This window comes from Micrasema longulum, unplaced genomic scaffold, assembly GCF_059751315.1.
Source record: "Micrasema longulum isolate JH-2025_06_02 unplaced genomic scaffold, ASM5975131v1 h1tg000508l, whole genome shotgun sequence".
Lineage (NCBI taxonomy): Eukaryota > Metazoa > Arthropoda > Insecta > Trichoptera > Brachycentridae > Micrasema > Micrasema longulum.
The window spans coordinates 87,083-104,084 of record NW_028277705.1 but is presented as its reverse complement, the minus strand read 5'-3'; the positions used below and the strand labels follow the sequence as shown (position 1 = coordinate 104,084).

General features: G+C 31.7%; 1 protein-coding gene across 1 annotated transcript in view; it reads left to right on the top strand.

The window, feature by feature from the left end:
* LOC148280964 (multicopper oxidase 3-like) overlaps positions 1-17,002 on the top strand; it is a 101,258-nt gene that overhangs the window by 77,094 nt on the left and 7,162 nt on the right. Inside the window, exon 4 of the mRNA XM_088227478.1 lies at positions 16,342-16,524. Within this exon, the coding sequence (XP_088083604.1) occupies positions 16,342-16,524 (183 nt within the window). The remainder of the gene's footprint in view (positions 1-16,341; positions 16,525-17,002) is intronic.

The following is a 17,002-nucleotide window of genomic DNA, read 5'->3' as shown; positions in this document are numbered from 1 at the left end:
GGCATCAATGAGACAGTTCATAATTTTATACATGCAGATTATATCTGCAATGCATCTGCGTTTTTCAAGACTTGATATGCTTAAAAACCTCTCCATATCAGAATATGAATAGTCTCCTCTTTCCAATCCCATCTTCCATGCAATTTTTCTTATAAAACGATGTTGAACTGATTCAAGGCGCTTGATATGAACAGCATAATGAGGGGACCAGATTACAGATGCATATTCAAGAATAGGGCGAACTAAAGAGCAATAAAGTGTTTTAAGTGTAAGCATACTTTGGAAATCAGACGTAGTTCTATTAATAAAGCCTAAAATTTTTAAGGATCTGTTTACTATATTATCAAAGTGTTCCAGAAAAGTTAGTTTATTATCTAGGATCACTCCAAGATCTCTTATAGAGGTGACAATCGAAAGAACTTGGCCATTAAGTTTATAATCAAAAATAAAAGGATGTTTACATTTATGGTATGAAATAATTTTGCATTTATCGATGTTAAGTTCCATGTTATTAGTTTTGCACCAAGTATGAAATGCATTTATGTCTTCTTGGAGTCTGACACAGTCATCAATATTTTTAATTAGCTTAAGTATCTTGTTATCGTCAGCAAAAAGCCAGAATTTTGTAAAAGAAAAAACATTAGCAGCATCATTAACAAACAGATTAAATAGAAGAGGGGCCAAGTGGGCACCCTGTGGTACACCAGAAGTTACTAGGAAGCTATTTGATATGAAGTTATTGATTTTTACACTTTGTTTTCTATGTGAGAGGTAGGATTTTAAAAACGATAAAAAGGGATCTCTAATGCCTACAGCACGAAGTTTAGCACATAAAATGTTGTGATCAACTTTGTCAAAGGCCTTGGAGAAGTCTGTATACAGTACATCAGCTTGAAGATTATTCTCGAACGCTGTAAAAATAGTATCAGTAAAAGAAAGCAAATTGGTCGTCGTTGATTTGGCTGTCCTAAATCCATGCTGCTCCTCAATCAGCACATTTTTAAATATAGGTGTTATTTTTTTTGTAATAATTGATTCGAATAGTTTAGGTACAGGAGATATCATTGAAATGGGTCTATAGTTAGTTACGTTAGATTTATCACCAGATTTGAATATCGGTCTTAATTTTTTTAATATCCTACATATTACAACAGAGATGAAGACCATTTCAGAGAAGGTAGTATAGAAGTCCAGACATCTACAGGGCTTATGGCTTGTCATTGGCTGGTTTAAGTGGCCACTTTACACACTGTGTAACTTTCACCATTCTGCCCATATGTGTGCATCTATACCCCTTCAATTCTTTCATCTGTTGAAGTAAAAGAGCTGAAACCTTTAATTATGTTAATATCAACAGCTCCCCAAGGAGTTGAATCCAGTCCTTGTTTTAAAAATTTGGACAAACTCAAAATAATGTTGATTCCTTTGATGGATTGCGGAGTTCTCTAAACGATGGTTGGCAACCATTAGTTTGTTTTAAATAAAATATATTTATATATTTTATTTTCAAACTCTTTAAGGTTTATCTGTTTTTCTGTAATATTGTTTTGCTGCCATTTAACATATGTAAACACTGTTTGCTTTTGGCTAGTATTACCAAGAATGGTAAAAGCCATAATAAATGAAAAAAAATAAAAAATTGAGACAACAAGCAGAATTAAATTTGTCCGCCTTGTGGTCTAATGGCCAGCGCGTTTACATACCAATCAAGAGGTTTCGAGTTTAATTACGACAAAGCTGAGATGAAATATTTATTTAAAAATGTGTTTTTTCACTAGAATATTTCATAGTCTCAGGACTTGCAAATCAAGTGTAAGACTGTAATAATCTTACCATCATATAACATACATTATCAAGATACGCTGCGGTTGATCTACAGATTTAGGCAGAGGAAAACTTGTCGAAATACGGCGGTCCCCAAACACTAGATTCGGAGATCGTGCTTTTGCCGTTGCCGGCCCCTCTGCCTGGAACCAATTCGTTTTACGAATCATCGACAGTTCCAATCAGTTCAGATCTCAACTAAAATCTCACTTATTTAGTTTATCATTCCCTCAATTTTAAATCAGAAAATATAATGTTACTAGAGCTTAGTGATTTTTCACAAAACTGGCGTTACATAAATAATATGTTCCCTGCATACTTTTAGGCGCAAAAAGGGTGTAATGAAAAATTAACATGAAGAACCAAAAAGATTTTGTATTATGTTTTAGATTCTTCGAACACATTTATTTACTTATTATTTAATATAATATACTTTTATTATAAATAAATAAAGTGATAAGTAAAACAATGTTACTAAGAAAGTAGGTAAAATATGATAATTATTAACCTAGAATTTCTATGGTACGAGAAATCGTGACAAGTTAAAGATTATGTTATTTACACAAAATAATTACGCCAATTCACCAAATATCAAAAATGTCTCAACTTAAAATCAAACAGCTTTATTTTATAAAATTTGTAGGTATCTAAGTTTTCCATTGGTATCCATTATTTTCTTTTCTTTTCTCAGCTATTAGGTCAAAACCCACTCCAATTGAAAATACCAAGTAAAAGGTTTGAAAAAATTGGATTGCCAAAATGGGGTTGCAAAAAGTTGGTTAACGAAAGCGTGTTAATATAAAAAATGAAGAACAAATAACGATTTTATTTTTTTTGTTTTAATTACTATAAAATTATAAGAGCAAACGTTGAGTATATAAATCGTTTGTACACGTGCATGTGCGTTTTAATTAAAAAAGTTAGGTGCAGCTTCATTTCGTCATTTTTAGATCAATTAAATAACTTTACAAGCTTTAGAAAATTAATTGTTATTTTTAGGTTTGAAGGGAAGGTATTAGAACCATGCGTACATAAAAATTAAATAATTAAAACGCGCTAATGTTCAAACACGTGCAATCAATTTATTAATTGAAACTACCAAAGTGCGTAAATGAAACCAAATTAAAAAAACGAGGCTGACAAATAAGCTAATGTCAAATATTAATGTGATATTATGAATTATTTGTATAATCGAGCTTTAGTAATTATTTTGAAATCACTTAAATATGTACGGTATGTACGAGTATTGTATTAGATTTTAATTATATTTAATGGACCCGACCTAACTGGAGTACGGTATTTTGGAGTTATGCTTATAATTCAATTTTCGCTTATATAACGATTCTTTCATGAAATGATTTTTCGGAAATTTATGCATGTTTTTGTCATATTTTAATAAAACTTTATGAAAGAAAAGTTACCATTTAAATATCATAGAGAATTATTTTTATCAAAGCAATTGTTGACGATAGTATATAAATACTGTAAACTCCATTATGGTTTCACAAAAAGTATTACGTGCATTTAACAGTTGATATTCATTGTAAATTTGACAATATTAATGCTAATGTCAAAACTAATAGTACCCAAAAATACTTGTGACCGGTCGCAACAAAATTTTCAGCCGATACCGAAGCCGATTCTTATTTAAATAAATTTAAAGTCTATATTTTAAGCACTAACTTTGTGGTTATTTATTATAATAAAATAAATTACACAACTTTGTTTCTTACGTAAACTTTGACGAAAAAACTTGTTTGCTATGAAACTGTGGGAAAAAAAAGAGGTTAAAAACAAAGTTGTTTTTATTTATTTTACTAAATTAAAAGTCACTTCAAAAGTTACGAACAAAATTATGCGTTTTCATTGTTTAACTTTTAAAGTATGAACGCTTGTTTTAATGATAAAACAAGCGTTGAATATAATACACAATAAAATAAAAGGCATATTCATTTTATTTTTAGTACTCTTTGGTTCGTTGTTATTTAATTATTTTTTTAAAAATCTAGTCATATACAGAATAATAAGGTTATAATATAATTGCTACTTAATACCAGACGAAATGAAAAAATGACTTCAAACTTACACTAAACAATAACCGTAATGCGTCATAAATATGGTTATATTAATACAATAATAGAATTTAGAAAACAAAAAATCAAATGAAAGTAGCTATGCAGAAAGCAGGCAGTGCACAATTGTGCAAAAATTAAATATTGGTGTTATTGGGTGCAGTAAGGTCAATTCTATGTTCTGTTAAAAATAGCCAGACCGCTTTCATACAAACACCGCAATAATCACGTTATTAAAATAGTGTCGATCACAAACACGGTATATCTCAATTTGCAGAAAACACCTACAACACTACAAAAATCTTACGGTGCTTTAAAAATCAGGAAAACTGGTGAAATACATAATTAGATTCTTGTTTGTAATATATAAAAACTAATACATTAATTGTTTATCATCTGTCAAAGTCAAAAACATTTCAACTGTTGTGTACATTTGATTATTCACTCTTTTCATAAAAGTGCCATAATCATAGTTTCACTTTTCTATGGCTGGCTGCTTTTTGCATAAAATCGTCCAAATGTTTGTACGTATTTAGCTTTAAATAATTATAAAAATAAAAATGAAAAAATAAATTGTATTTACCCATCATTACTCACCCATGACGACAATGCCTGTATGCTGTCGCTGATTTCGCTTTTGAATTTATTATTATTCAAGTTGAATATATCACTCGCACCTTTATGTTTTGTTATACATATATCTTATACAGCCGAACGTAATCCAATTCATCCCGACCGCAATTTTTGGGCAATTTTCTGCCGAAACTGACCAGAACCGAAACTTCAGTCGGTCAATAAAATTTTTGTTTTATAAAATAAAGGAATGTAACGTAAAAATAACATAACAGTGAAATAGCGGCACTGTCAAAAGAATAGAAAAACATCTAAAATTATTTCTTGGCTAAAGTCGGCCTCGTGGTGTAATAGACAGCTCATTGACCAACCATGCAAGAGGCCTCGGGTTCGTACCCTACATGGTTGATATGAAATATTTATTTAAAATGGTGTTTTTACACTAGAATATTTCAGTTTTTACACTGGACTGGTACCTGAAGCGTAAGACTGATTATCTTACCTTCATGTGACAAAAATGATCAAGATACGCTGCGATTGGTGTACCGATGCATTGCCCTATGCACCATTCGATGCGGAAATGAAATTGATGATGCTGAAAATTGTTAGAAATTTATTACTAGAAATTTTAAACCTTATTCTTACAATATTCAACCACAACTTTGTCGTAATAGAATTTGGGTTTAATATACGATGAAAACATTTGATGTGGGAAGAAAATATTAGACAAGTATTATTATTTAGTGGTTATATTTTTGATATCACGATGAACCGTGTCCGAACCTAGGTATCAAATCTATTGTTCATTGAATTTCGCCTCTATTAATGCGGGTTATAGGTACCAATTATTAAAATAACATTATTTAACAGTGAACTATCTTATCGGATGAAGATTTTCGGCTTTCTCTACGTGAAAAATATCTGTAATTCGTCGTAAGTGCACGAATATTCGATTACACTTACTAAATATTATACATATACGTACGACTAGATTTTATTAAATTATGAATGTGTAATGTAAAAAAACCACTTTAGATTTCTACAGCCAATAAAAAATCAAGATGATTATTTAGATTAAGATATTATCTTTCTTCGTAAATTTCCGTTTGTAGGTACCAAATTATTTAAGTGCTCTTACTATTATTTATTAAATTAAAATTCCTGTGGAATAATTGTACACTTTTCTCCAATTTGTGTCTAAGAGTGAAATAAATAAAGGTCGCGTTGTAGATAGAAGTTGTAGATAGATTTATATGTAAATTTTTTTACCATCTTAAAGGTTTTTATCTTATTATTATTAATTATTATTATGGATATTAAATAAAAGTAAGTCAATCGGGTTGTGGTCCTGTGGCTAGTGTCTCGGACTCACGGACCAAAGTTCCGTGGTTCAAATTCCACTTTACCCCAACTTGATTCCATTTTCTAATAGTGAGTTATTAACAACTCGTTGAAAATGGCCCTCAAAATTAAATATTTGGGTAAATCATATGAACGCAAATATTAAAAAAAAAAACGAATATAGCGCAATTTTCGTAATATTAACCTCAAAGGCGCTTTACAAAGTGATTATATGGATAAATAAATTTAATTATAACTTTTAAATTTGTAATTTCATTAAAAAGATTTATTTTGTTTTCACATGCTACGTATTTATTCAAATGATTTAGTGGGTTTTAAGTTTTTTCCGAAACATCACTTCACTCTCACAGCCTTGCACCTCCCCTGGGAGAGCATTCCATGCCATAGGGCTTGCGACCGCAAATGCGCGTTTATCGAACTTAGTGAGCTGTTTGCGAAGGGGTATAATGACCTTTTCTCTCGCCGAAAACGTAGCTGATCAGCTAGTTCATCTGGAATGCATAGTTCCCTTAGATATTCCGGAGCAGAGTTGTGCAGTGATTTGTACATAAGCCAACAGAGTTTGTATTCCATCCTCTGTGGAAAATGTAGCCAGTGTAATTCCCGAAGTAGTGGGGTGATGTGACTGAACTTAGAGATTCCAAAAATAAGTCTCGCTGCAGCATTTACAACAGACTGTAGGCGAGTCATTTTGTTCATTGGTAGACCTGCATAGATACCATTACAATAATCGACTCTAGACACTTCAAACGCATTTATTAATTGATGGGCGGCATCAGCCGGCAAATTTTTGAGTATACATTTAATTTGTCTACTCTGGTAGAAGCATGAACTTATCGTTTTACTAATTTGAGCGTCAAGAGAAAGGTCAGAATTAAGAAAGACTCCCAGTAGTTTGACGGTGGGTAAAGCGGTACTCCCTACATCGGGTAGTGCAGTATCCTGAATCAAATTCTGTTATCTGGCTAAAGCCACCCATAGTAGTTTCCTATTTTCTCAATGCATCCATCAATTAAATTAACAAGCACACTTCAATAATTTGCAATAAAAATAAATCTGTGTATCATCTGCATAGCGTGATCATACCTTAAGGAACCCAAAAACATTCCACATAGATTCATTTAAGAATAATGTGTCCTTATTCAATCCAGTACCAAGAATGTGCAGATTATACACCATTGAAAACGTAGAGATTGTCATTTCGACGCTGGATTGTTTAGGTTTAAAAAGTGTTTACAAAATGCGTTTTTATATTGATATATTAATTTTGTACATTTAATTTTGATGGATTACATTGCTGGTTTTGTTTTGGTGCATATTTTGTTAATTGTTTTTATTAGTTTTATATTAATGAATGATTTTTTTAAATAATTTAATTTTGATAACTTTTATTGTTAATTTGATTTCAATACGTATTTTTATCATGTTTATTTTATTATTAATTCGTACAATTTTTGCAATTTTATTTCAATTTTTACAATAATTTTACTTCAATTTAATTATTTGTTTTGCTCATTTTATATAAACATGTATTTAGTTGGTGTTTACATGTAATTGATAAAAAATAAGTAGTGTCTATTTTATTTTTATTGTTTCAATATTTATGTGTATTATTTTTTCATTGTTTGTAAACCAAATAAATAAATAAAAATCAGTGGGACCTTATAAATACTATTCTTTGACATCATACAAACATATTTTAATAGATACTTATAATCAAACAGAAACAGAAATATACCACGCAGTACCATATTCAAGCATAAAGTTCTTCCAAAATATTGTAGAAACACTCAAGTATGACGTATGACACATAGGGTACCTCTCTGGGTTTAATCCAAAGTCTACGGGTTTGAACGGTGATATCCAGGCTAGGGGTTAGCATCCTATATTTCCGAATCAGACGAATTTAATCGCAAACATTAATTATTATATGACTAGTTAAGAATTTTAAAAGTCTTTGATAAAAACCCAGAACAAGAAAATTTGCTAAAAAAATCAGATAGTACCTACCAATAAAAATATGGTTTAAAAAATCAAGCTGGTTCTGGCAGCACCGTTTCAGATGTTTATTTTAAAGGAATGCCTGAGTTATTTTGATTCACTTTAATATATGAATTTTTAGGGTTATTTTCAACGAGTTGTAAATTACTCAATATTAGATAGCGGAAATAGTAAAGTTGTGGTAGAACGGAATGCGAACCTCGGACATTTGATCCGGGCCTGCCCTTTTTAAAAGGTAGCAGCCTTTATCATACACATAATTTTAACATAGGGTGGTATCCACTAATTAAAATATGTATATAAGGGGTTTATTCATCAAAATGACAGTACTGACGAACCTAAAATAAAAACCATGTATTTGATTCTAATCTTTTTTTTTACACGACAACAGGCCTTGAGGCCCAATTACAGTGGAGAATTACAGCACAACGCCCAGGCTTGAGAAAAATCAAATTTGACTTTTGTGTTCTCACCGGGAATCGAACCCAGATTTTTTTGTATGTGAGTCAAGTCATCAATCTGAATCTCCTTCGATCTACCTACTGATTTTCATCTTTGTTAAAAATATTGTAGGTACTGAATTATGGGCAGGTATCCAGTAATGATATGCTTGTACCAAAAGCCATTAAAATTAAATTAGTCACGTCGCGTCACTTCGTGTCGTAAAAGCCGATGGAAATTATTATTAGTAGGTTAGAAGTTAATCGTTCGTTAATTTTCCTCTTAAAGACACATTAGCGCTAAAACGAAAAAAAAAACACTGAAAAAAATACTACTTTATACCTAAGAGACAGGCTTCGAATAACATTGTGGTTATGAGGTACTTTTTACCATCACTCGTTTGGTCATGATGGCCATTTTAGGTAATCATACAATTTGTTGGACATGATGATCTGTAAAATAGACAAACGTATTTAAGGCTCTCGGGAGGTATACGTAGAATGGGGCTCTTCGCTTTTTGACAGTTTATTTATTTATACTTTTACATTGTTTGTATTCTTTTTTTATGCAGAAAAATGTTCCCTCACTGGGGTGTTCCGCGCCGAGGAAAACATTTTACAAAATATGAAACATGCCTTAAATTAGCCATTTAACAAACTTTACATAATAATAACAATAAAATAAACGCAATTAATCCAATTTACCTAATTATCATTAACATTATAACAATAAAAAAACTCAAATAATAATTTTTTTGTATGAGTAACAAAAAAAAAGATAAAAAGAAAATTTATGCATGAGTAATGAATAATAAATATTAACATATTACAACCGAGATGAAGAACATTTAAGAGAAGGTGATATAGAAGTCTAGGCATCTACATCATACATCTACTAGACTTCTTTATTACCTTATCTTAAATGTTCTTCATCTCTGTTGTAATATGTTAATATAAACAGCTCCCCAGGGAGTTGAATCCAGTCCTTGTCTACAAAAATTTGGACAAACTCAAAATATTGTAAATAATAAATAAATGAAAAAATATATGCAGTTAGGAATAAATCATCTCTCAGGCCACCCAGACATACTTCGGGCTATGCGCTGCTGGAAGACAGCGCCAGCGGCGTCGGGCAGGACGTTATATTAATGATGGTATCGGAGTAAAGGGGGTTAATGTTTTGGCGTCAGGTGGCAACCGGCAGTAAAATAGAAACCAAACAACGAATCTCCTGGTGCAGTGGTCGGCAAACTCATTAGTCAAAAGAGCCAAAGATCAGCACTTAAACAGTTAAGATTTCCTTCGAGAGCCAAATTCCTTGATGTTTTGAATTGTTTCTTCTGTAATGGCAACGTACCTTAAAAATAAAGTACGTCCATAAGCAGCAGAAAATTTGCGTATTCAGTCTCCATTTAAACTAAAAATCCTTGAAATTGGCGATGCTTTAGCTAAAATTGTGATGACTTCTTTTGGAAATGTCTGCGCACAAAGCGGTTCTTGTTAAATGATAATGAAGTATCTCGTGATTGTTTTTTGACTTCAAAATATTAATAAAAAAAACATTTTGCCCCACCTGCATCATTGAGACAATTTTATTGAGTTTAATATGATGCATTAATTGACAGCAGTTGCTATATTATCGCTATAGCAACTGCTGTCATTAAATTAAGAGGAAGAGGAAGAGGAAGAGGAAGAGGAAGAGGAAGAGGAAGAGGAAGAGGAAGAGGAAGAGGAAGAGGAAGAGGAAGAGGAAGAGGAAGAGGAAGAGGAAGAGGAAGAGGAAGAGGAAGAGGAAGAGGAAGAGGAAGAGGAAGAGGAAGAGGAAGAGGAAGAGGAAGAGGAAGAGGAAGAGGAAGAGGAAGAGGAAGAGGAAGAGGAAGAGGAAGAGGAAGAGGAAGAGGAAGAGGAAGAGGAAGAGGAAGAGGAAGAGGAAGAGGAAGAGGAAGAGGAAGAGGAAGAGGAAGAGGAAGAGGAAGAGGAAGAGGAAGAGGAAGAGGAAGAGGAAGAGGAAGAGGAAGAGGAAGAGGAAGAGGAAGAGGAAGAGGAAGAGGAAGAGGAAGAGGAAGAGGAAGAGGAAGAGGAAGAGGAAGAGGAAGAGGAAGAGGAAGAGGAAGATACAGTTAGGAATAAAAAATATTACACTAACATAACTGTCACTAACATAAAAATATATACATGAGTGATAACCGTTTTATTATTAATTATTTTTACATATGTGAGTATGTTAATGAAGTGAAAATAATATATTTTAGCGGTTAATCATTAATTTTTTGATCGTATGAGAATGAACGAGGACGAAATAAGACTTTGATTGCGTTAGATTAAGATGGATATACGATGATCGAACGTAACCACGAAACGACATTGTATCGTTCTTTTCGTGGATTCATTTTATGCGTCTCTCACGAGGAGACAAAGGAAATGAAAAAATAATAATTAAGCTCAATATTTGCACATAATACCTACTTTCAAATCATATTCATAAACCGGTTTGTACTTTCAATACGTGCATCATATTACATTTTACAGTAACCTATTGAGACCGTAGTAAATTATAAGTATGCTAATATATTTAATTAAATTGTGATTTATTTTGAAAACGTGAAGTGAATTATATAATGTTCATATTTACCTATTTTTAAATACATTTGTTTTTCATGGTAAAAATTATATAAATATGCTAAATTAAATTCGCTATAATTTAATATGAATAAAATTGTTGGTTTTTTTAAAAAATATTTAAAAAAACTAAATTTAAAGGTAAAATTGATGAAAAATAACTTTTTTCCGCGGCTAAAAAACATTAATTTAGTTAATTAAATAAATAAAATAAATAATAAATAAGCAGAAATCGTTGTCAAATAATAAATCGAACTCGATTTGTTCGTAATGTTTATTTATTATTTGCATAGATCACTGCCCGAACCTAATAGTGCATAGGTTAATGAAAGAATATGAGAATTGCAGCGTACTTCAATATTGTTTATAACCTATGTACATTGAAGTAGTTGATCTGTCTTACGCTTTAGGTGCCGGAACAGGAATTTAAAAATATTGTTAAGTTAACACACAAAAAAAAACATATTACGGTCAACCATGTCGGAAATTGAACCCTAATAATTATAAAACATTCACATACCTAGATAAATTTAAAACTATACAATAAAAAAATATACACAATTATTTTGTAAGATCTGGTCAGTTCTATTTATTTTTTTACCTCAGCATAAAATTTAACATTTAAGTAAATTTAGTAGATAAAAAAAATCTATGGTGTAAGTAAAAAAATCTGTGGTCAAATATAATTAAAGATTTGTATAATACACTTGGGGTGCTATTCTGAATCTTCTCTACCCCCTAGAGAGTGGTTAATTCGTGGATTTTTATTTTGGACGTTTAATCATCTGTGTGGCCATGTTTGAAGCCAACCGAAGTGGCATGCAAAAATAAAAATTCACATTTATTCACTCTCTACCCCCGCGAGAAGATTTAGAATAGCACCCTGGGTGGTTTTCAATTCATCTTTCGAAAGTCTTAGTTAGATTTTATTTTGTCAAGTATTTAAAGTAAATGAATGTATCAAAAGCGTTTTCACAAACAAAACAAAAATAAACTATCACTCAATTTCACTGTCAGGGTAGGCAGAGAGAACAGAACGCCATGTCACTTTGTCTTTGCATACAGATCTCGCTTTCTCTACATTCAAACATCTTCTCATGCACGTGCGCCGATTATTTAGACTTTTAAAATGACCGTCTTCAAGGTTTGTTAGATTTAGTCATACAATGTCTTTCTCGATCTTTATTGCTGTTTCTCGGTCTTTTTCTGTTTCTGAATCCATAAACTCCTGAAATTCCTGAAATTCTTTTAGCCGTTCTTTTGCTGTGCATTCCCTCTACATGTCCATACCTACGCCTAGCTCCTTTCTTGATTTTTTCGATAATGCTTATCTCAGCCTTACATAATGTACGATCTCGATATTTGTGCATCATCGTACATAGTTTTACCAGACATTCGCCTGAGAGATTACGTTTTCTTATCAGCGAACAACGAACGAACGTCGACATTGTTGAAACACAAAGAGTAATGTCACTTGCATTCGAGCATATCTCTTCATGGACCAAAAAACATGTATTTCTCATAAATCCAACAAAAACCTAAATTGTACTTGTTGGAAGTAAACAAATGTATTCAAAAGTGAATTTTTCCAAAGTTCCTCTTTTTAAAATAGATGGTACAGAAATTCCATTCATGAATTCAGTCTAAAACTTAGGCGTTATCATTTATAAGCATTTAGGGTGGCACGATCAGGTAAACGAAGTTAGTCGTAAACTTTATAGCAGTTTGCACTCACTTAAAATATTACAGAATTTCTTGCCAATTAATGTAAGCAAACATTAGTCCAGAGCTTACTTCTTCTACTCCTTGACTATGCGGATGTATGTTATACATATGCTAACTCTTAATTACTTGATAAGTTAGAACGATTGCAGAATATTTGTATTCGTTATATCTTTGATCTTCGCAAATTCAACCACATAACCGAGTATCGCACGCAACTACACTGGCTCAGTATCAGACATAGAAGAAACATTCACATTCTATCACTTTTTTACGATATTTTAAATTCACTATCTATATATTTAATCCCACTTCGCCTGTTCATCTGAGAGAGCTCATCCAACCTCTTTCACATCACGGACTATCACTTCGTTCTATTAACGACAGAACCTTTTTAATACCCTGTTATCGCTCTAATTTTCTTGCCTCCTCTTTCACTGTAGTAGCCGCTCGATTGTGGAATAATCTACCCATTAATGTTAGAGAGGCCCCTTCTTTATTTACATTTAAGTCAAGATTGAAATGTCACCATCTAAATATTTAAATTGTTCCTTTAACCTTCTCTTTCCTTCCCATCCCCTCTCCGCTCTTCATAGTATAGTGTTAATTTTTTTTAAATATTTTTATTTTGTTAATCTTTGTTTCTAATTTTTGTATAAAATTGTAAGATTCAATTTGTCCATGTTTTTATAATTTTCTCAAACTGAACGGTTTGAGGAGGCAGGAAGAAATTGCCTTAAGGCAATATGCCCGCCCTTATATGTTTACATATTGTTTATGTATATAAAGTGTCAGATAAATAAATAAAATAAAAGCGTCTTCTCATCTGACATTAGAGGGTTAAAAGCTTCGATTTATTATTACTTTTTAACAAGAGACATAAATAACGACTGATGAAAAGAACTCGTTTGGATTGTATTGTATAAAGAAATATTCTCGTTAAATATTAAAATATACAATTTGTATTTTAATACTGTAATAAGTTATGAACTTTTATACTTGGCTTACGGGTTCAAATATACGCTTCATAATATCATAAGTCAAATAAATTATTGCGCGAATGAAAGTTTTAATTTTTTTTTGTATTCATAAATTTCATAAAAAGTTCATGTTTTTTGTAAAATTCTAAACATATCTACTTTTACACATCTAGTAAATGTTATCACTGTAACTCTCCAAAAAAGATACTAACTCTTGTGGTTGGAGAGTGACTTACACTGTTTTAGTTGTTTATTTATAAGAGTTTAAATAATTTTAAATACGAGTACATGAGAAAGAAAAATAAAAACATAGGATTTATAAAGAAAAAACCTAAAACAATAATACATTCATACTAATTAAAATTTTTATGTTGTTTTTACACGTGTTCAAAAAATTTCTTTATATTAACTTTAAATTTATTTTTTGATATATTATTTTGAATAGTTTTTAGTTCATTAGGAAAATTATTATAATTTTTTATACATTTGAATACAAAGCTATTTTGACCGTGACTTGTATGGAATTTAGGAATTTTAATATTATGTTGGTATTTGAGTGACTTATTCATCTCAATTTCTTTTATTTTTTCTTCTTTATAAATTTGTATAATAGAATATATTTTATAAAGAGTGTCTACTGTGTGAACCTTAAATATTTTATACAGACTTTCCGTATTGAATGTTGAGGGTTTCTTTAAAATTACTTTAATAATTAATCTTTGTACTATTTTAAGAGGGTTTAATATATTGGTATATGTTTCATTTCAAAAGATTCATAAAATCATCATTTATAAATAATGTAATATAACTAGTAACACAAATGTAAAGTTTTTATCGGCGCATATTGCAAAAAGGACCGAAAACGTATTGAGAAGGAAATATGCAAATTTAGGGAATAAAAGAGCTTATATATAACCTGTCGTTAGCTGGTTTCAGCGCACACTTAAATGAATAGCTTGAGTTTTTCTACTGACTACACATTTTTCAATGCAGAACTGTTTTTGAATTAAAATAATAAAATACTAAATTTAGTTTTATTCAACTTTTATTTATAATTTTCACCAGTGTCCGGGTTTCGTCTGCCATCGTCAAACTGGTGGGAGACTAAAAAATTTGTATGTTATATTATTCAAGCGTTGGTTGTCATGATGATTTTATGTAAAAGTGGGAATAAACGAGCTTAAATTAAACGTCAACAATGTTTTGAGTATGTCCAAATGCGTGCTGATTAGCTGAATTTTCTCCTTAAGGAGTTGTTCATATTTAAATTTGTTGCAACAGAGAGGGAAAACATTTTTGAGAAGGGAATATGGGAGTCTAGGCATTTACAGGGCTTATGATCTGTCATTAGCTTGTTTAAGTGGCCACATTACACACGGTGTAATATTCACCATTTTGCCTATGTTTGAACATCCAAATTTCCTCTACTCTTTGTGAAGTAAAAGAGCTGAGACCTTTATCATGTTGGTGAGATTCATCCGGCTGAACCAATTCAACTACTAGGCAACGCCTGAAAACTATTTTCTATTTTTTTATACTTCTTCTTTTACCAGGTAGTTAATTCAAAAATGTTTTAGTATGTCTAAATGCTTGCAGACTGGCTGGATTTTCTTTCTAAAGAGTTGTTCATAGTCCTGTCCCATAGCCTAGACTCTCATATTCCCTTCTCGAAAATGTTTTCCCTTTCTTTTGCAACAAATTTAAATTAAACGTGTTTAAGTATAATGCAACGATATTGGGCATGACAAAACCCGTTAACTTGTGAAAATTTTTAATATAAGTGAAATAAACTTAAATGCAGTATTTTTATAATTCTACTTAGAAAACTTAATATTTTACTGTGTGTAAATTTGCCACTTAAACAATCCAATGAAACTTCATTATTTTTTAAATATGCCTACCTTTCCATATACTTTCCATATTTTTTCCTTCTTAAAAATGTTCACCATCTCTGTATAATTATGTTACAAATGTCTTTTATAAACATAAACACATACACGGGGCTTTACTCATAAACCTAGTATATAGTTACACCTAGGCATAGAGGCAAAATAACGATAGGAATATCATCCATATTATAGTGGCAGAATAAGGGTATTATTTCTATCCCAATTTTATCACTATGCCTAGGCGTAATTTTATACCAGGTTTATAAGTAAGGCCCAAGGTGTTTTAGGGCTACACCGCGAAATTCAGAGGAACATTAAATTCTTAATAATTGCTTTTCAAAAATATTTTTTTTTATGATTTAAAAAAAAAAAAAAAAACGAAAATGAAGACAGTACTTTATTTCTCAAACTAGCTCCTCTAACCAGCCGCATTCCTAATCCGCGTCCAGTGCATATAGCTTTATTGGTCAAATATGTTTTTTGTACAATTTTTGTTTTATTTAAAAATGAGTTTTTTCAAAAATCTCATTAGGATATTTTCATACCTCATAAAAAAATATTCCTCTGAAGTTTCGCGGTATGGCAAACCGTAAAACTCCAATTATCTGGGTTAATGAGTGCCAGACGTTAACCGGATATACAGAAATCTGGATTACCATTAAATTATGGCAATGTTTTGAAAGAAAACACAACATTTACTATAAGATAGCACTTTTAATGCTTTTGAAGTAATACAGTGAATTAGAATCACATTAATAACTCGCTAACAAAGTTAATTGCTTTCTTGTTCAGCCTTATTTTCGGCCGCCAGCGCCCTTTCTTTATTTGTTACTATAACTTCTTTATTTTTTATTTTCAGGAATATCGGAAACTGACAGTGTGACGTTTACTTTTCCTTCGTCCCCCCTCCTGACGCAAGCGCGCGACAGTGCAAACTTGCAGTGCACGCGTGATTCGTGCTCGAGTGAGAACACGTGCGAGTGCGTGCACGTGCGCAAAATACCACTGGGCAATACCGTGGAACTGATGCTAATCGATCAAGGTTGGTAAATTTTATATCATGTATAAGGGTGCATGGATGGCTGCTCTCAGATAAAAATCCTGAATAAGGAAATTGAGTGGAGAAAAGTCCACCTCGTGGTGTCGTGGTTGACGCGTTCGCCAATCATGCTTGAGGTCCGGCTAGGTTCCTGGGAAGGTCGACCAGAAGTATGGGCTAAAAATGTGGTTCTATACTAATATTTTGTGCCTTCCTTTCCCATCAAAGGGACGTTTTGTCGCTAACCCTTAGTCAACACCACAATTTCAACAAATTGTCAGACGTAGTACCTACCTACAATCCTTTCACCGTGACTTAAACATTGATGTAGTTAATAACCTTTAAATAAGCGGTGCTACATGCTTGATAATGAGATTTATCTTTTGGTGACTACATGAAGGCAAGTTTAGAAATTTTTCCTCCTAAATGGCTCCTTCAGATTACCATCTGTTTGCAAAACTCAAGGGCTTTTTGGCAGGAA